General features: G+C 36.3%; 2 protein-coding genes across 2 annotated transcripts; both read left to right on the top strand.

Annotated features, from left to right (window-relative positions):
• Positions 1-15,799: 15,799 nt before the first annotated feature.
• LOC149224513 (uncharacterized) lies at positions 15,800-18,217 on the top strand. Its single transcript, XM_089388203.1, has 4 exons — positions 15,800-16,552; positions 16,628-17,364; positions 17,544-17,737; positions 17,787-18,217. Exons 1-4 carry the CDS (start codon positions 15,800-15,802, stop codon positions 18,215-18,217), a joined length of 2,115 nt encoding a protein of 704 aa, XP_089244329.1.
• A 537-nt stretch (positions 18,218-18,754) lies between these two features.
• On the top strand, positions 18,755-20,407 carry LOC149224512 (uncharacterized). The gene is made up of 2 exons (XM_089388201.1): positions 18,755-19,141; positions 19,517-20,407. The coding sequence occupies exons 1-2, from the start codon at positions 18,755-18,757 to the stop codon at positions 20,405-20,407; spliced, it is 1,278 nt and encodes a 425-aa protein (XP_089244327.1).
• Positions 20,408-20,756: the final 349 nt, after the last annotated feature.

Genomic DNA, 20,756 nt, shown 5'->3' with positions numbered 1-20,756 from the left:
TCCGTTCTTTCGAAAGACTGCAATGTTTATTCCCGTTTCTTTCTTATTTCAAGCAACAGATTAGACGATAGATAGATAATCACTTTATAAATGTTATGCATGGTTTCTTATGCTATTAGTTCAGAAACTCCGGAACTACTATTACCAAGATTGTTCTTTTCTTTGTTATAATTTATCTAAGGAATTGTTCACACAATTTAATGGAAGGGATTTCTCTATAGTCTAAGATTATGTACTATAACTATTTAATATAGGGAAACACTCAATATAGGGAAACACTCTTCATGAAATTCTTGTATATTGGTTATCTTTGAGGCATTACTGTTTATTCTTGATTAGTATCTTCAACTCTATTTTCTGTTCTGATATACTTTCGAGAAGTCTGTCCCTTAATTTGTTCCAGTACTTTAATGAATAATTCCTATAATTCAGTATCATTTATGAAAATATTCTATGTTGCTTATTTGCTTACTACTTGTAAACATATAACTCCAATTTTGTCTTGAAAGTCTCTCCTCCCAGCAGCGAGTGTGGCAATTACGTCCAGACTCTCCCCCGAGCACTTTCGTTTCTTTACAGTTAGTAAATATATCCAGCTACAGTCGGGTACCTTGGGCCTCAGGACTTCACTGTCTAGCCTCAAGTCCTATACTTTTTGAGACTATCCTTGAGTGTTTTCCCATTGGTTTATTCCACCCAACTCTAGGATCTCTCATTGGATTCTTTCCCCATCTATATTTCCCTTTCTAGGGCAGATGATAACTATTTCTTGACAATTGTTTCTTTTAACTACTCGAAACAATTTTATTTTTATTAACATATCTGAACTCCTAATTATCAATTAATTAGGTAACCAAATGTATATTGGCCTTCCAGCTTGATTCATTGTTATTTTAACAACACAAACTAAGAATTTAATGCAGTAAAACATAGAAATTAAAACTCGGTAACTACAATGATTTTCACTTAGCTTGGGGTGTTAGAACACTCCATTTTGAAAAACTATTATTTTCATCTATAATTTTATGATGTGTCACATGACCACACTCTAAATCATATGTGATCATCTTACAATAAGATACCAGACATAGTGAACTTTAAATTATTATTATATAATTACAAAACATCAAATATTAAACCTTCATATAAATCATATATTAATTATTAATCAATAACTCAACTTTTCTTGTACAAACATCATTGATATTGCAATATTTATAAAGTTAATTAACAAATATTCTAATTTTTGCATGAGTTTTTAATTGATCTCAAAGAAACATTTTATAATTCAGAATAAGAAATTTGTGTAATTCTTTTCATACTCAACATGAGTTAATAAATAACATTTAAAAAGGTAATAATAATTATTTTTATTTTTATCTTTTAATATTGATCATAAATAAAATATTTTAATTTCTACTTTAACTAAAATAATTTCATAAATTACTTATATATGAGAAAATTTACAATATAAATATGTTTAATATGAGATTAATATATAACATCGGAAAATAAAATCATAATAATTTTTTTTTTAATATACATATTTTAATATTTAAATTAAGTAAAACAATTTAATATCAAATTAATATATATAAAAATGTTTATATTAAAATAATTTAATAATGAATTGATTAATACAAAGGAAATGTACAATTATTTTTATTAATAATCTTAAAATAGGACTAAAACAAAACAAAACACTTCGCTCTTGATACAAAATTTAAATTAACCTAAATTTATTAAAATATCTCTAAAAATATAATATTTCTAACCCATAAATAAATATATAAAAAGTATCGTACACGTTTCTCACATGGTGCAACACTAAGCGTATACCCATGAAAAAAAAAATATACTTGGTGATCAAAATAACAAGGTACACCAACAAATCCACTTTTGTAATACGCGATAAAGACAGACACTGTCCCCACATTGTCACGATCTTCCCGCAGGAGAATGGTAAGATTTTTTTATTTTTTTCTAAAGAGTTATTTTGCCATTCAAATATTTCTTTCTAACATGTATCTTGATTAAAATAATTTAATATCATTTTTATTTTCAAAAGTAAAATGATTTCATTAGGGTGTTTTCGAATATGGAAAATAATATAATTTTTTTATAATGATAGTGACATTGAAAGGATATATATGCGTGAGAGATGAATATGTTAAAAGGCTTCCAAGACAAGTAACTCAACCCACATTTTATTCCGGGCTTCCAGAGTGTTTTTCCAACCATGGCTTTCAGGACTAGTAACTCAACCCACCTAGGGCTTCCAGAGCATTTGTCTAAGCAAGGCTTCTAGGACTAGTAACTTAGCCCAAGTAGTTACAGGGCTTCTAGAGCGTTTGTCTAACCAGGGCTTCCAAGAACTATTAACTAAAACCAAGCTAAAGGAAACATGAGAACCAATTGAAAAATAAAGAATTAAACCCATAACACCATGGCTATCTAGGAAATGGAAAGGCTAGGAAAATCCACTATCAATCCAGTCAATCCTCCATGTCAGTGACATATCATGACTAATAAACCACATACATTCCCCACACATGCCAAAACTAGTGAGGAAAACATACATGCAATTCGTTACTTGCAAGAAAAAATTGTCATAGTTGCTGATCCCAATGTCCTCTTGCACTTTCCTACTCTTCCTTTGCCTTCTTGCTCCAAAACTCCAACTATGCCAAACTGCAAGAGTGCTCCAAGGAAAATCTAAGTGTCCAAGAGTATGAGAGAGAGAATAGAAGAGAGCTCCACCAAAACTGAACTGACCAAGCTTGCCCACTGATCCTTAGAAGCCTTTTTGTCAGTGAGGCCTCTATTTTCTTCATTTTCCATTATTTTCCTTCATTTTCCTCCTCACATGAAACTTGTGACCTTTCACCTCCCTTTTCTCCTAATTTCCTTTATTTTCATAAATAAAGTGCCAATTAATGCCTCATGCCTTTTCAAAGCCTTTGCCAATTTCCTTAGCCATAATAACTAAAATGAACAACCAATAGGATGTTTTTCCTACAATTCAACTTGGAATAGGTGTCCCATGACCGTGGTTTGATATATTTTTACATGAATTTTTAACTAGGGTTGTTATAATAGGAATGTACACCTAAAAACTCATGATTTATGACTCAGAAATTCAATTCTGTTCAATTTTAATATGCATTTGCAAGAGGTTTATTACACACACCAATATGAAACCACACATAGTACATTATAGCCATCAACTGCATCATCAACATATAGATGGAGTCACAATATGTAATATGAACAAAACCCTAATGGCATTATTTCAGTTTGATTAGAATAGGCAAGAAGGTGACAATATGAATTATTGGATGAGGTACTTATCTCAAATGAGAAAGGGAAATTGAGTCAGGGATGAAAGCTCTCCTCCCAACGTTAGGCAGGCTACAAATAAACCTCCCTCATGTAGTTTCCACCCTCGAGCCAGACTCCATGGCGTAAGGGGACCGCTTCAAGAACACAGTCCAAGCTCTGCGTCATTGTGAGATGGATACTAGAAAAATAATATGCATGTGCATACATACGATGCTTTTATCAGTGTACCCTCTGCAATTGTGTTTTTCTGCCTTACTCCCGTGAGTGCTTCCCTCCTAAAATATTATATGGACCAACCTTCCCTCTTGAATTTGTTTCTCAGTGGTTTTTTTCCAATTGGACTCATTTCATTTGACCAATCAACATAAATCCAACTTCCCTTTTCCCTATGAGTTTTGTGGTGGTTTGCCTAGTCATCACTGGTTATTCTTGCAAGCCAATGATGCCCATGTCATTTTCCATTTTTCCCATTTCTTGCCATATGTCCCAAGCAACACGTCCACCTCATCCCTGGAATCAGTTATCCCTTTTTACTTAGTCCAAATTTAATTTACAATAATGGAAAAGATAAATGTGGTTGTCACAACTACCTAAATTCACTCCCAATCATCAAGGGGATCTATTGTTTGTAAGCTTGTTCCAGCGACCATTCCAATTTTCAAATTCAAACTATCTTGGAGGCATGGAAATAGTAAACAGATAAAAATATATAATGAAAGTGTGCTAGGGAATCCCCATATTGACTTGAGTATTAATTATGTAAAATTAAAGAAATGGTTGGAATGTTCAGAGAAAACAATATTGTAAGATATATCCTGCTGGCTGCGTTCTGGAAAATGAACTAGTTGGAATTGGGGACACCCACCCCCCCCCCCCCCCCCATATTAGACTGAAGTGTGAATAATTCCAATTAAGCCTTGTGAATTGATGTCCCCCTCCATATGGAAACATAGGACAATAGAGGCCGGGGAAATTTAGTCTATTTGATGAAGGAAGGATATAGGGAAATCCTCTTTGTATAATAACACCCTCCAAATTGAAAATTTAGACAAGGATATGGAATTGTGTCCACCTACCTAAAATCAACAATTTTTATTGGGTGTTGGCTCACATGAATATTTTGACAGTAGGAAACTTGGGTAAAAGAGGAATTATAGCTCCATCAAGGTGTGAACTATGCAAGAGCAATCAGGAGACCATAAACCATCTATTTCTCTTCTTCCCCTTCGCCAAGAAATTTTGGACAAACACTTTCCTTAAGATTATATATCATGTAAGACGATCTTAAAATATCCAAGATCTATTGAGGAATTGGGAATCCTGCTATAAAAATAGTATGAAGGATAAACATCTATTCAAAAGGGTCTAATATACCCTCCCCAAGTTTGTGGTTTGGAAACTCTGGCTTACATGCAATAGAAAAATCTTTCTTAGTGAAGAAGCATATTATAGGAAGATTGTTGGTAATGAGCTAGCCCTCTTGAAGGAGACTTTCATTTCCAAAAGAATTCAACTAATATCTACTCAGTAGTTGGATATGGTAGAGAAGGCTTGGCTTAACTCTCTGGGAATTATGGAGGACATCTTATTCTCCCCCTCATCCCTGACTGCTTGGAAAATTAGATTCACATAATATGGATTTGAAAAATGGATAACATAGCATCCTTTTCATGTTCTATAGTTCAATGTGTCATCTAAAAACAATCCGCAAATGGAAAAAGTAGTTGGGCAGTGATTTTTCACTAGAATACACCTTCATATGGGGCTTAAGAACAACTACTAATATCTAAGAAGAAACTTATGTGCTTTGACAAAGTCTCCACTTCATAGTTGAAAGAAATATCTAAGAAATCACTTTCATGGGGCACTCTACAATCCTTTTAAACCTTCTTATCAGTAATTCCCTTCTATCAGATTCCAAGCTTCAAACTATAATCGAAAGGATTTATCAAGCTCTTGAAAGGTTCAAAACAGAAGTTTTTCCATAGTCATTTGCACATCAATCAGAAAGATAGCTGCCTTGCAAATGAGGGGGCCCTCATAGAAAAAGGAGTGTTGAAGTGTGGAGATGAGATATTCCTTTCCCTTTATACCCTAAACTCTCCATGAGTAATTCCATTTGCAAGGCCCAAGCCATGTTGGGCACTGTGTGCAAGGATCAAGGCATGGACCAAGGCTTGCTTGAATATGAGTTCAAGGCTCAATCAGAAGGAGGCAATCCTATTATTGTACATGTTCATGGATTTTTGTTTCAACAAAACATGTTTCAAGGTCTTAAGGAGACCATTCAAATCATGTTGGAGAACATCAAATAGATTGGGAAAAACCAACAGTTGTATGCCAGTTCCTCCACCACTACATGGGAGGCCATTATTGAGTTGTATGCGAGGGTTATCAGAATGGAGGATGAGTTGGTGCAACTCAAATGGACAATGGAGGAACTGAACTACAAGACTAATTAGGATGCAACTAAGTTTGGTGGCATATGTTTCCATTACTTAGAATGTCTCAATCGTCAAATGGGTAGCCTTGAATATCCAGTTTCAAGGCTCATTTTCCTCAATGATGGGGCTAAATAACCTCAATTGTTATGCTATCTAAGGTTTTATGTATTGTTGGTATATTTTAGAGATTATATAAGTTAGCCATTCTAGAAGATTATAATGCTTATATAATCCATTCCAAGGAAAATTTTTGTACTTAGACCATAATTTTGATTTTTGATATGGCATTAATGAATCTAGATAGGCAAGTTAATTTGTAATGCCTATATAGATTTGGCCCCAACATAGGTTTGATCTAATATGATATATTTCAATTTATGTACTTAGACCATAATTTTGATCTAATGTGATTAAAATTTCATATTGTGAATTTATTAATTAAATAATAAATGAAGCAATCTAAACTTTTTTTTATAAGGTTCTGAATCATCTTCAAATATTATACATTTAGTCAATCTTACTTGAATTAATAGGATTTTAGAAAAGAGTATCTAAAATACCTATTGTTGATCATCATTATTTTTTTTAATTCATCAATTACAAAAAAAAAAATATCTATTACAAAAAAATTATAAATCTTATTTAAAAAAATGTATTTATGAATCAAAATGAAAATAAAAATTTAATAAAAATAATAATAAAGATTTCCAATGGGGTGATGAACCAAGCTAACAATGATATCGAGGTAATTCATGGGCATCCATGAATACCACATGGCCGAAGGCGCGGGGACCGGCTTCCCTGTCCTCTCAATGCACCTTGTGTACGAGAGATGGTAATGTAACTTGTGTGAGACCTTAATCAGTCTTGAAACTCGTGAGAGGTGATGTCTGTCAACAATTTATGGAGGGTGGTGAGGTTTTCTATTAGACATTCTGGGTTTGGTCTTCTTATGGTAAGTGTAGTTTGAGATTTCAGCAAGGGAGTAGTTGTTTATGAGGGAACCCTGTTTGGGAGAGGTGGCATCTTCGTTGTCAAAATCACCTTCTCTGCTTATGGGTGTGCATTTTTGTTAATTGCCAGTTTTGTATTCGGTTTATGGTCATCATGCGCAAGGAAGGATTCAACCTTCTGGATCTAGTTTTGTTTTGTTGGCCTTACTTGGGTTTGGTATCATCCCTTGCACACTAGAGGAAAATTGGGCTTGCTACCTCTAGTCATCCCCTCTCAAGGTTTTGCAAGCTCAAGCAATGTTTATGGAGCATGTGTGCTGGATTTTGGTCGGTTTGGTTAGCGTGGGTCCTATTCAGGGAGAGGGGTTGTCAATTGCAAATCTAGGTCCTCATTATTGGTATGGAATTGTGGTTCTTTGCGTTTAGCCTGGGTTGGTTGGTTGTGGTCCCACTGGTGAGGGTGGGGCATTTCTCCTCAGCAACAATTGAGGTTTATGAACTCACCTGCTGGTTAGCTTCAACTCATCCTAGCAGTGTAGGGTCAGTCATAATTCATCCGTCTCCCCATTTGGCTAGTTTCGCTTTACAACTTAGCCCAATTTGAATAGCCTGAGCGGTTGTTTGTCTCCCTTACAGATGGAAATAGCAACCACTAACTATGGATGTGGTGGTAATAATGCATGTTGCTCGGAACGGGTGGTCTTTAGCGGTCGTGGCGGTAGCACGGTGGGTTGTTTTGGTCAGGTGGCTTCTGAGGCCTGTGGTGGTCGCGGTCGTGGTCGCTCGGTGGTTGGTCGTGGAAGTGGCACCCCATAGAACCAGCAAAGGGGTGGGATCATTCGTCCCAGCTGTTCGGGGGGATGGGGGAAGGCTCATCATTTGGGACACAGTCAAAGACAAGATTATTGTTTAGAGAACTGCTAGGATTTGATTTAGTCGGTACTTGAATGCTTTGAAACCTCGAAGCAGGTGAGGTAGGAGGAGCATGTAGCACTCATTTCCACTTTGACAAAGATGCATTACTTCCAGTGCCATGTCCAAGAGTGCGTAGTGGTGGTATGACGAGGCCAAAATATGTTATCTAAGAAAGTAGAGAAGCTGGAGGCCTGGATGGCCCACTTCAAAGAGCACGTTCAATTCTCCTTTTGTCCTCTCCCTCCTCCAGGAACAGCTCTAGACAACCTAATCTCCATCACTTCTGATGACTAGCATGGTTACAAGTGTTTTACTTGTTTTATGTGTTTACTGGTGCTTTTGGCCTCCTAAGTTGTGGACTGTGTCTTTAGATGTTTTTATGTTTCTTTGCCATATGTTGATTATAGTAGTCATCAAACCTAGTCAGGGTGAGACTACCTACATTTTTCTACTATTGTACCTCTTTTTGGAAGAATGAATAGAATCTTGATTTACAAAAAAAAAAAAAAATAAAGAAAAAATGATTTAGAGTGTCGGAGGAGCTTGAAGTTTTGCAAAGGAATGGAACATGTTAGGGTTTTTGCTACATCTTGTGAACCATAATATATCATCGTCAATGAGCCTTTGCTCGATGCATGGGTTATTTCTTCCCACGTTGTTGTCGTCTAGATACAGTTCATAGTGAACACTTTCGAAGACTATGCATATGGAGTGTTGCTAGATCGGCATGAGATCACAAAGTAATGGAAAATAGACATAAACAAACACACCTTGCTTGTAGATAGCATATCTACATCTCCATAGATTTACTATTGTTTAGAATCCCACAGATCTAGAATCTAATAGGGATGGAGGGTTCGTAGAATTTTTCTCTTCTCCTCTAAGGACCCGGATCGTCTCAAACTGCAGTTGTATGATGGTCCTAGCAGTAGGTTTCTGGTCCAATTTCATCCTCAAACTCATATCTGGACTGTCCCTTTTTCTAGGTAGACACATTTTTTTTCTTTTCTATGGACTCTCCCTTTTTCTATGTAGACACATTTTTATCAGAACCAAATATAGATCTGAGGAGTCTTTTCAAATACTTGTGAAAACCCTAAATGGCAAATCACACCTTTAAGGGGTTTGACTGATAGATGTGAAAAAGAAGGTCCAATATAAGTTGGGTATATCGACAAGTCTATATTTTTATATTCATGAAGGGAAATCATTACAAGATGCTATCCAATTGAAAGACTATGCCATAGATCATAATTCCACAATTATTATAAACTTGAGGTTGCAGGGTGGAGCTCCAGGAATGAGTAACCCATTTGGATCAACGTTGTCTGCCAGAAACCCTAAGGGTCCAGCCTCGTTCAAGGATGTCATGAGAGGAAAGCTGCCAAAACCAAATAGACAGACCCCAAATCTGTCAATATCACGTCATTACCTAGTTGAACAAATGGAAAAAGCACTAGATATGTCAGTAAAATTTCTAGAAGTAAGTGTTCTCTTCATAGGTCTCCAAGCTAGATTTAACAATTTTTGGCCCAAGTCCAAAGATCTACATCAGTGAGCCTTTACCAATTGGACCAATAAATGTGATATTTACCTATGTTTGAAGGGGTTTTTTGTGGCTCAATTTGATAATCAAGAATATCTAGAATTTGTTTTCAAATATGGGCCTTGGTTTTGGGGAAGGGCAGGTGTTTTCGCAACTCCATGGTTTCCATGTTTTGATGGAATAATAATGGTGGCTACGAATATGTCGGTATGGGTGAGACTACAAAACCTCCCTCCCCCCTTCTGGCACCACTAAGTTTTAGAAGGTATTGGGAACACATTGGGGAGATTTTTGAAGACATATCAAGAAAGAATGGAAAAATGTATTTTTACCTTTTCCAGGGTTTGCATTGAGATAGACCTTAGTAAAGGCCTATCAAATCACATCCATCTGGTTCATAAAGACTTTAAGTGGAATCAATTGTTAGATTTCGAAAATAAAATTTTAGGGGTCAAATTTGTCATCAGAGAAGGCACTTGCAGAATACATGCCCTCAAGAAAAAAAGGTCAAAGAAAAGATCACAAAATCCAAAGGGATGGAAATTTCTAGATCTTCTTTCTTAAAAAATACAAAGACAAATAAATAGACGAGAATCATCAACATGCAGAAGAACAAAATCAATAAGGATCCCAAGTGGAGGACGGAAAAAACAAGTAGAATGATCATGTAAGTCATGATAAGAAAGCCAATGATTTAGCAGTGATCTAGGATTTAGGAAACAACATGAGGAAACATGCAACAGCCAAGGAGCAGCTTGAACAAAGAAAACACATTCATCTGAGAGTTTTCACACTCTCAGATAAAGAAGTGTTATCCATTAAAATTAGAAGGATAAAATTTTCAATTGTAAGTGCCAATCCAAATTCTAAGGGTTGGAAATTCATCTGAGAGTTTTCACACTCTCAGATAAAGAAGTGTTATGGGTTGGAAATTCATCTGAGAGTTTTCACACTCTCAGATAAAGAAGTGTTATCCATTACAATTAGAAGGATGAGAATTTGCAATTGTAAATGCTAATCCAAATTGTGGGGGTTAGAAAAAAATTTAGAAAGAGGAAAAGTAAAAAAGAGAAACTTAGTTTATATGTAGTTTGGGCAATTTTTGCATGTTGTGGAATTTAATCATATTAAATATTTCTCACTATATTTTTGTATTGAACATAATATATAACCTTGAATATTATCTTCCCCCACGAGATTCTAAATCTTAGCTAGTGACGAGAGCAGCTAAAATGCTTTGATAAATATTGTTGCAATGGCTTTGTGTTTATGAATATTGTTGTATTGAGCCTTGTAAACTCTTGAGGATCCCTGTAGAGTGGCCTAATACCAATAATCATCTTAGCTAGTGACAAGAGCAGATAAAATGCTCTGATAAATATTGTTACAATGACTTTGTGCTTATGAATATTGTTGTATTGAGCCTTGTAAACTCTTGAGGATCCCTGTAGAGTGGCCTAATACCAACAATCATCTTAGCTAGTGACAAGAGTAGCTAAAATGCTCCGATAAATATTGTTGCAATGGCTTTGTGCTTATGAATATTGTTGTATTGAGCCTTGTAAACTCTTGAGGATCCCTATAGAGTGGCCTAATACCAACAACCTCACTAGTTGAAGAGTCGAGGAAAAAACTACTTTATTTTATATATATATATATATAACATGGATGGTTACCAATGTTTTTCACAGGTGAGAAAACCTATCATAACTCATTTGTCAAACACGGATAGAGAATAACCATTTTAGTTACTAACAACATTATTCAAACAAAAAGACCACATAAAATAACCCAATATTATGCAAGCAAAAACTTTCAAATTTTTAAAAAATAATATAAACTTTAAAAAGAATAATATATAACTTTAATGATTACAAATAATATCAAAATACATATGGGTCCTTCCTGCAATATGGCATGCATGCCATTAGATATGTCATATCAAAGTAGGAGTCTTTCGCCTAAAATGTCCTAAAATATTACGTCTATAGCAAGTCATTTATAGTCTGAGCCATTCACCATCTTGAAAGATCTATAAAGTAAACACGTAATAAACCAGGTTTAAGTAGAACGATTACTACCATCTAACTGGAACTGAATTATAGTATCAGATATTTACTCTATATCGGGGAGTTTTGGCCCATCTATGTGCATAGGTCTCGCTATAATTATATAACTAGTTGATTAGGTGATGAAATAGTCCGTGGGGAAATAGATAGCCGTTGGATTTTTGTGGTTTGTTCATGATTCCGACAACCATTGAACCTCACCATGCTCATTGATTCCATTATAATTAAAAAAAATTGGAAAAATAAAAGGTTCCACTGCCATTAGAAAAATGGTAAAAAGAAAAGAATGAGATATGAACTGAGCAATGAACCTCACCATGCTCATTGATTCCATTATAATTAAAAAAAATTGGAAAAATAAAAGGTTCCACTGCCATTAGAAAAATGGTAAAAGGAAAAGAATGAGATATGAACTGAGCAAATGATGGTGGTCATAGCAGCAATCTCTACTGTTTGGCTTCATTTGCTATAGGATACAAGGAGCGTATTCTCTATTAAAAGAATGAGTGAGCACTTAGAAGGGAACAAAACCAATAAAGAAAGAATCGATAATAACATTTCATTTAATTAATTGGAAAAAAAAATCTGAAGTGGAGCAGAGCGAAAATTAGCAGAATGATCTTATGAGTTATGCAGAGAAAGCCAATGATTTATTAATGATCTAGGTTTCACTAAACAATATGAAGAAATATGCAGCAGCCAACAAACCTAACACATTCATCTGAAAGTTCTTACTCACATAAAGAAGTGCCATTAAAATTAGAAGGATAAGAAATAGTAAGTGTAATTGCCAATCTAAATTTTGAGGGTCGGTAAAAAGTTCAAAAGAGGATAAGTAACATTCAGTTTATTTAGATAAATATAATTCTAGTTTTGGTAATTTTTGCATGTTATAAATATAAGTAGCTAGACTTTTTTGAGTAAGTTAAACATATACAAGATGCAATTTTATTTTTTCAATAGAATTAATAATAATAAAGAAAATATGAAAAATAATAAAGAAATGAAAATATGAATTTAACCTTATTAAATATTTCTCTATATTCTTGTATTGAACATAATATATAATATTTCCCTACCAAGATTTTAAATACTAGCTAGCGAAATGATGAATTAAAATGCTCTGATAAATATTGTTGCAATGTCTTAATGTCTATGAATATTGTTGTATTGAGCCTTATAAACTCTTGAGTATACCTGTAAGATGTCTCATACCACCAACTTCACTAATCAAGAAATTGAGAAAAAAACTAATTTATTTTCTCAAATAAATATATATATATAAAACCTTGATGGTCACACATAATATATAAATAACCACTTTCAAACCTTTTAAAAAAATAATATATAACTTTGATGATTACAAATGATATCAAAATACCCACACATATATATAATATGGCATGCATGTCTTTAAAGATGTCATATCAAAGTAATAATCTTTGACCTAAATTGTCCCAAAATCCTATGTCTATATAGCAAGTCATTTACTGTCTGCACCATTCACCATCTTGAAATATCTATAAAGTAAACATCTAATAAACCAGGTTTCAGTAGAACCATCACTGTCATAATTGGAACTGAATCATAGGATCAAATGTTTACTTTATTTCGGAGAGTTTTGGCCCATCTATGTGCATACGTCTCGCTATAAATATATAACTAGGTGATTAGGTGATGAAATAGACGCGGGGAAATGGAGAGTTTTGGCCCATCTATGTGCACAGGTCTCGCTATAAATATATAACTAGGTGATTAGGTGGTGAAATAGACCGTGGAGAAATAGATATACGTTGGAGTCTTGTGTTTCGTTCATGATTCCGACGACCATTGAACTTCACCATGCTCATTGATTCCATTTATTATTAAAAATAAATGGAAAAGTAAAGGATTCCATTGCCATTAAAAAAATGGTAGAAGACAAAAGAAAAATAGGAGATACTAACAGAGCCGATGGCGGTCATAGCAGCAATCTCTACTGCTTGGCTTCATTTGCTAGCTTATTCTCTACTTGAAAAAATGTGCGCGCAGATGGGAACAAAACCAATAAAGTAAGAATTGAAATTAACACTACATCTAATATATTGGCCCAAAGAAAAAAATTTAGTTCCTTCTGTGAAAGGTAGCAGAGGCAAATTTGGAGCAGTTTCACTGTAGTTCGGTTCCTGTTTATTCCTAGGCCGCATGGAAGATAGTAACAGAGCTGGAGCTAGTAAAATAAACTACATGTTTGAGCCAGAAGGGAAGGAGGAATCTACCATGCAAAAAATTTAATAACATGCAGACAACTTTTAAAATAATAAATGCTTACAGATTTTGATTGAAGCCCAAAAAGAGTCGACCCAGAGGTAACCAACTTCATAGTTGTATTAAAGATGTATTTTTATTTTGATAGCGCTGTCATAGTTTTATTCAACGTGTATTTTTATATATCATAAAATAATAAATGCTTAAAGCTTTTGATTGAAGCCCAAAAAAGTCGACCAAGATGTAACCAACTTCATAGTTCTATCAAAGATGTATTTTTATTTTGATAGCGCTGTCATAGTTTTATTCAACATGTATTTTTATTCTGATATATAGTATATAGTTTCTTGAAGGTCTACGGGCCACATTTTCAGCAACTATTCGCTAGGATATAATATCTTCCATTGTTTCCATGCTGTTTCTGATTATTGACATCAAATGATTCTGGTAATATTTGTTTAGATTTTATATAATGATATGGGGTTTAACGGTAAGTTTCGCTGGGTAAAACCCACGAGATGAAGGTTCGCACCTAGTCTAGGTTTATAGTGGCAGCCAGTTAGATTTGATGCTGGGTTTGTTCAGGATAACTCTCACCAGTTACCCATTATCCTAGTTTAAAAAAAAAACATTTATTTGTATTTTGTAAATATTCTTAATATTTTATGAGAATAACATTTATTTGGGTTTTGTAAATATTCTTAGGAGAGTTTGTTTTCTTAGGTTTTTAATTATTTATCATCATATTTAATTTATGAGTTTATATTAATAATAAATTTTAGTATCTAATACATAGTTTTAGTAGAAGATATATTTTCCCATTAAATTTATTTTTAATTTAACAAAAATTTATTAGAATCATAAATTTAATATATAAATTTTACATAATCTTAATACTCCAAAAAAAAATCAATACATTAACTTTGTTTATACATTTAAAAAAAATTAATAAAAATTTATTTTATCTAATTCCAATTAAAAAATCTTAATACTCCAAAAAAAAATCAATACATTAAATTTGTTTATACATTTAAAAAAAATTAATAAAAATTTATTTTATCTAATTCCAATTAAAAAATCAAATAATAAAATAATTAAACACCTTAATTTAAAACACAGTTGACAATTAAAATTTGTTTTATAGACTTTAAATAAAAAAAAATATACATTCAATATAAAAATATGAATATTATATATATACATTCAATATAAAAATATGAATATTATACATATAACATTCTGAAGATTTGGCTATATTTAAAATTAAAGTACCATTCATGATTTTGCCATGTATGACTGGTTGCATAGGATCTAAAGGCAACGCAACTCCATAGGGTTCCATGAATGTCCTCATCGGTGATGTCAATTTCCTTGTATACTGCTTACCCGATAATATTTTTTTTTATGGCAGGCAGATTCCGGTATCCAGTTTTGCATAATTTTAATTAAGCAGATTATTTCTTTATTCATTATTGAAATTTACAATAATTAAAGTAATTTAAAAACATAAAAGTAAATTAATAAAACGATCCACTTATTTTAAAATATTTCCATTTATTTTACAGGTCAAAAAAACATTCCCTCAAAGAAAAGACGTCGCTGTTGCTCCTGATATTCTTTTATATAAATTTGTAATCTGACTCTATGATGGCGACTCAAATTCCCGGGCGGTGGGTTAGAGATGCAAGGCACTGACTGCCTAGTGAGTCAAACCAATGGAAAGTTTTGTTCGTCGTATATAAATGCCTCTCCGAAAATCCTTCAACTTAAATAATTTTCGATGATAAGTTCTCGCCGAGTTTTATTTTAACTTTTACGCTTTGGTCCCCGTTTCTATGTTCATTAAAATAGTATGTTTATTGTTGCATCGATCATCATCTTGTTTTATATATATATTTTCTCAAAGTTTATAGGTTTAAAATTAGAGTGGTAAAGTATGTATATTTCAATAAATTATAAGTAGTTAGATTATTGTAAGGAGATGAGTTTCTTATCTTATAAACAAAGGGATTTCATATACTAATTTGTTGTCTAGCTTTATTTTCTCTTTCAAGTTATAAGCAAGAAATTGTTAGTATGAAAAAATATACTTACTTATATAAATTAACTCAACTATAAACTGAGATATTAATTGTTTGAGATATACGGGAGTTTGAACGATGTGCTCTGCAACCTAGGGTTTCTGCGAGACTCTGCAATGGCGCAGACTGTTTCTTCTCTGCCTCCACCTACCGTCCGCCTACCTCATCGTGACAGCAGACCGTTGGCTTAATCTGTGCGGCAATGGATTCCCCCTGGGGGGGGGGGGGGGCTTCAAAGCCTTCCCCTCCTTCTGATAGAGATCCTCCAGCACAGCAACGGACATCGCCCTCTGGGCCAGAACAAGAAGATGCGGACAAAAGAGATTCCCCACTGCAAGAAACGACAAATGCTTCCACTGATCAGTCAGACAGGCGCAGTGAAGTACCAGAAGGAAAGATAGGGCAACATGAAATGCCCAAGCTTACATCAAAGACATGCAAATCCATAGCAGCTGAAAGGCCCAAGATAGAACTTCCTAGCCATAAAATCAATAGTCAAATCCAGTATATGAAGGACCATGCGCTCATTGGAAAATTTATTGGATTCTGGCCGACTAAAAAAGCTTTGCAAGGACGGATCTCTGCCAAATGGAAACCCAAGGGTCATGTCACCCTGCAGCTAGGACCAAAGGGGTTCTTCACTGCGATCTTCATTTGCATCGAAGATCGGAATAGAATCATGGATGAAGGTCCCTATTTCTTCAACTCCGCTGGTTTGTATTTAAGGGAATGGGTAGAGAGATTTAACCCAGACAAGGAGGATTTCAGCTGGGCACCAGTATGGATCAGGATGTACTCGCTCCCGTCGGAATACTGGGATGAAGAATCACTCAGAGACATTGGCAAAGGGCTGGGGGAGTTTATAAAAATTGCTGAAGAAACGAAGCTGCGCAGATACACTTCCTATGCCCGTATCTGTGTCTTCATGCGCTTGGACAAAGCCCTTCCGGACTCGGTAAGCCTCTTCCATGATGACTATGAATGGATTCAACCCTTGGATTATGAACATGTACCCTTTCGCTGTCGTAAGTGTCATGCCCATGGGCATCTTTTTCGAGATTGTCCTCTAAATGCTAAACCCCAAACCTCTGATCCCTCAGACAAGCCGGCCCATGATGGCTTCACCAAAGTTGCAAACCGCAAAAGATCACACAAAAAACCTTCCTCAGGGAAAAAACCCCAGCAGGACGCTGCCTCCATTCCTTCCACAAGCAACAGCTTTGAGGTTCTTGCTAAAACCTTAGAAGAACCACCTCCGAACTTGTTGCCCATCCCTCCGCTGATCATCTCATCCTCTCTCCCCCCTCCATCTGGTTCCTCTCCCAATCCCCTGCCCCCAAATGACATCAATGGGATTCCTGAGGTGGCTCGAAAGGACCCTGAATGGAAATCTAATGATATGGATGTTGACGGTTTCCCCAGCCAATCCTTGCACTTAGCAATCACTTCAGATGAAAAGAGTCAGACGCAACAAATGGACAAAGAACTAGAAAGCATTGATTTGGGAGGACTTGACATTCTCGAGCTCGAACAAGCATGCAGAAAGAAGGACTATGACAAGATTCCAGAGCATCAGCTCAGCACACTGGAAGTCATCATCTCCAGGGCTTACCAGCAACAACAACTGGGTATTCAGCCGGGTAGTCAATGGGATGGTGGCTTCCTTCCTAAAGACTCCAAAAAATGTGGGAGAAGCACATATCTCCAAAGAACTATAGCAATAGGGAAAATCCTGGTAGACTCAGGCAGATATGCTAAGCTGACAAAGTATTACAAGCCCACCACTAATAGTGAATCATGAAGCTCACTTCATGGAATTTAAGAGGGCTCAATAGCCCTAGGAAACTCAGAATGATAAAAAACATGATAAAGTAGGAGTAACCCCAGATTTTCTTTCTTCAGGAAACGAAATGTAATAGCAACACTCTTGGAAACATTCTCTCTAGAGCATGGCCAGGCTGTCACTCGGTTGCAGTGGATGCTTCGGGTGCCTCCGGGGGACTGGCAATTGCCTGGAACACGCAAGCTATAACGCTTTCAGACATTCATGCCTCCCATCACATTATTCAGGCTACTTTTCATATAATCGGCACCAACATCCATGGCCATCTCACTAATGTCTACTTCCCACAGGAAGCAGGCAACAAAATTGCTTTACTAGACACAAGAGAAGCGCTTAACTTCAATAGAGTCCATCCTCATTGGATCATTGGAGGACTTCAACATGATCACCAAGCTGGAGGAAAAGCAAGGAGGCCGTGCCAAACTAGAACAGGAAAATGGCCACTTTAAAGAATTTATCCAAAACAATTTGTTAATTGATCTGCAATTCTGCAATGGCACGCACACCTGGAGCAATCGCAGGGTTGGGAGGCAACAAATAGATTCTAAACTAGACACATTCCTCATCTCTGATAACGTGGTGCATCTTGGAGGCGACGTCATGGCATCAATTCTTCCATATTCAGGTTCTAATCATTGGCCTATCTCCCTCCAATGGCAAAGACCAGGCAATGCTACCAGGCGACCATTCCGCTTCGAAGCGTTCTGGCTCTCCCATACTGCCTTCAATGATCTCATCAGATCCACATGGAACAACTTCCCTTTGCCAGAGGGATAAAAAATGTTTCAGTTTCAACAGAAACTCAAATTTCTGAAATCCCAAATCAAGCATTGGAATCAAGAGACTTTCGGTAACATCTTCCAGGCTCAACAAGATCTAAACAAAGAAATGAGAGAGCTCCAGCAACAGATAATCACAGAGGGATACAAGGAAGGGACTTTGGAACAGGAAAAGCACATTCACAATCAAATGGAGGAGAGGGGAAAGCAGGAGGAAATTCTCTGGAAGCAGAAATCTAGGATTAGATGGCTGAAAGAAGGAGAAAGGAACACTAAATTCTTCCACAGAACCACAATACAGAGAAGAATGCACAATACCATCTCTTTCATTCAAAAGCAAGGAGGGGAAAGAGTGGAAAATCATGCAGAGATCGAACAGGAGTTTATAAGCCACTTCCAGAAGGTTCATCAAGAACCCCAAATAGATAGACGGCCTGCTATAGAAAAAATCACTCAAAATGTGCCGAAAATTATCACAGAAGAACACAACGAACTCCTTCTTTGACCTGTTACGCCTCAGGAGGTGGATGTAGCTATGAACCAGCTCAAGGAGGGCAAAGCCCCAGGTCCAGATGGCTTCACTACTACTTTCTTCCACTCTTTCTGGGATCTTATAAAAGAGGAGGTATGGCTAGTGGTGGAGGAATCGCGTACTCTTCATTGGCTTCTGCCCTCTCTAAATTCAACTTTCATTGCCCTCATCCCAAAAGAAGAGAGCACCAGTACTCCAGAAAAATTTCGCCCAATCACTCTATGCAATGTTATTTACAAAGTGATATCTAAGGTCATTGCCAACAGGTTAAAGCCGCTTCTTCCCTTGCTCATATCGCCTGAACAATCTGGTTATGTAGAAGGAAGACAAATACTGGACGGAATTATCCTCACGCATGAAATCATACATTCCCTCAAGCACTCCAAACAGGTAGGTATGATTCTCAAGCTTGACCTCTCAAAAGCTTTTGATAAGCTAAGTTGGACCTATATTCAAAAAATGTTAACTGCTTTTGGTTTTTCCCCAATGTGGGTTCGATGGATTCTGAGCCTAATCTCCACAACTTTCTTCTCTATCCTCATAAATGGCATACCATCTCATCCTTTCAGTCCCTCAAGAGGAATTAGGCAAGGAGATCCCCTCTCCCCATTCCTTTTCATGCTAATGGCGGAAGGTTTGGGTCGCCATATCAAACATGCCCTCCTCTCCCAGCAGCTCAAAGGTTTATCCATTCACAACTCTCCTGCCATCACTCATCAACAGTTCGTTGATGACAACATGCTATTTGGGTACCCTTCAGTTTAGGAAGCCTCTCTGTTTAAATCCCTTTTGAATGACTTCTCTGATGCTTCAGGAACTAGCATCAACACGGCTAAATCGCAGATCTTCTTTTTTCACACCCCCCCTATTACTCAACATGCCATTGCCCGTATCCTGGGCTTCTCCATAGCCTCCTTACCTTCCAAATACCTTGGAGCCCCCCTTATTGATTCTGCCATCAAGCACGCCTCTTGGCATTTGCTCCTTGAGAAACTTGAATCTCGTCTCAATTTATGGACTCACAGAACACTGAACATAGCTAGCCGATTAGTGCTAATCAAAGCTGTGCTACAGGCAATGCCGCTCTACCTTTTCTCAATCCTTGCAGCACCTAAATGGGTTATTAAAAAAATAAAAGCTCTACAGCGCAATTTTCTTTGGGGTGCAACAGGCACAAATCACAAATGGGCCTTGGTAAAATGGACAACAGCTTGCAAGCCTAAAGAAAAAGGGGGTATAGGTCTGCGGGATCCTAGCTACAGCAATGCAATCATGGGCGCAAAAATTTGGTGGCAATGGCTCTCTGCTCCCAACAAGCCATGGGCAGCCAAATATGCCAATCACAGACCGATGGAGGAGCTTATTAGATTCACTCCCACTGAAAAAGGATCACTAATATGGAATGCTGCTAAACAACACTTCTTGCTGATCCAGCAACACAGTTTTTTTGAAATAAGAAATGGCAAAACTGCTCGGTTTTGGACGGATGCATGGAACCAACTACCAAAGCTCAACGACATCCTTAGACAGCCTCCCTACCAAGATTGGGAGGAGAAACAAAAGGAATCCATCCAGAAACAGTGGACTCCGGAGACAGAACAAGGGTACAAACAATGGAAGCAAATCGATAGGCTAATCAGGAATGTAGATAACTAGACTAAGAAGAACTTGGAGAGGGAGCTCCAAAATTGACGTATTAGGTATTCTAAAGGTAGGGATATTCTAAGATGGGGTTACACCCCAAGAGGTTCCTTCACCACCAAAGAGGCTTATAAAATTATTTTCACAGATCCTACGACCCTGGATCCCATTTGGGGCAGAATCTGGTCCCCGAGCACTTGGCCCAAAGTCTCTCTCTTCCTCTGGCTTGTGGGGCACCAGAAAATCCTCACTTGGGACAAGCTTAGGAGAAGAAACTTTCATGGGCCCTCAATCTGTCCCAATTGCAACTCTCAGGAGGAAACGCTCCAGCATCTCTTGGACTCTTGCACCTTTGCCAACCAGT

The sequence above is a fragment of the Pinus tabuliformis genome, chromosome Q (genome assembly GCF_031772625.1).
Source record: "Pinus tabuliformis cultivar Carrire ecotype Pingquan chromosome Q, CPIR1, whole genome shotgun sequence".
Classification (NCBI taxonomy): Eukaryota; Viridiplantae; Streptophyta; class Pinopsida; order Pinales; family Pinaceae; genus Pinus; species Pinus tabuliformis.
This window is presented reverse-complemented; position numbering and strand designations above follow the sequence as displayed.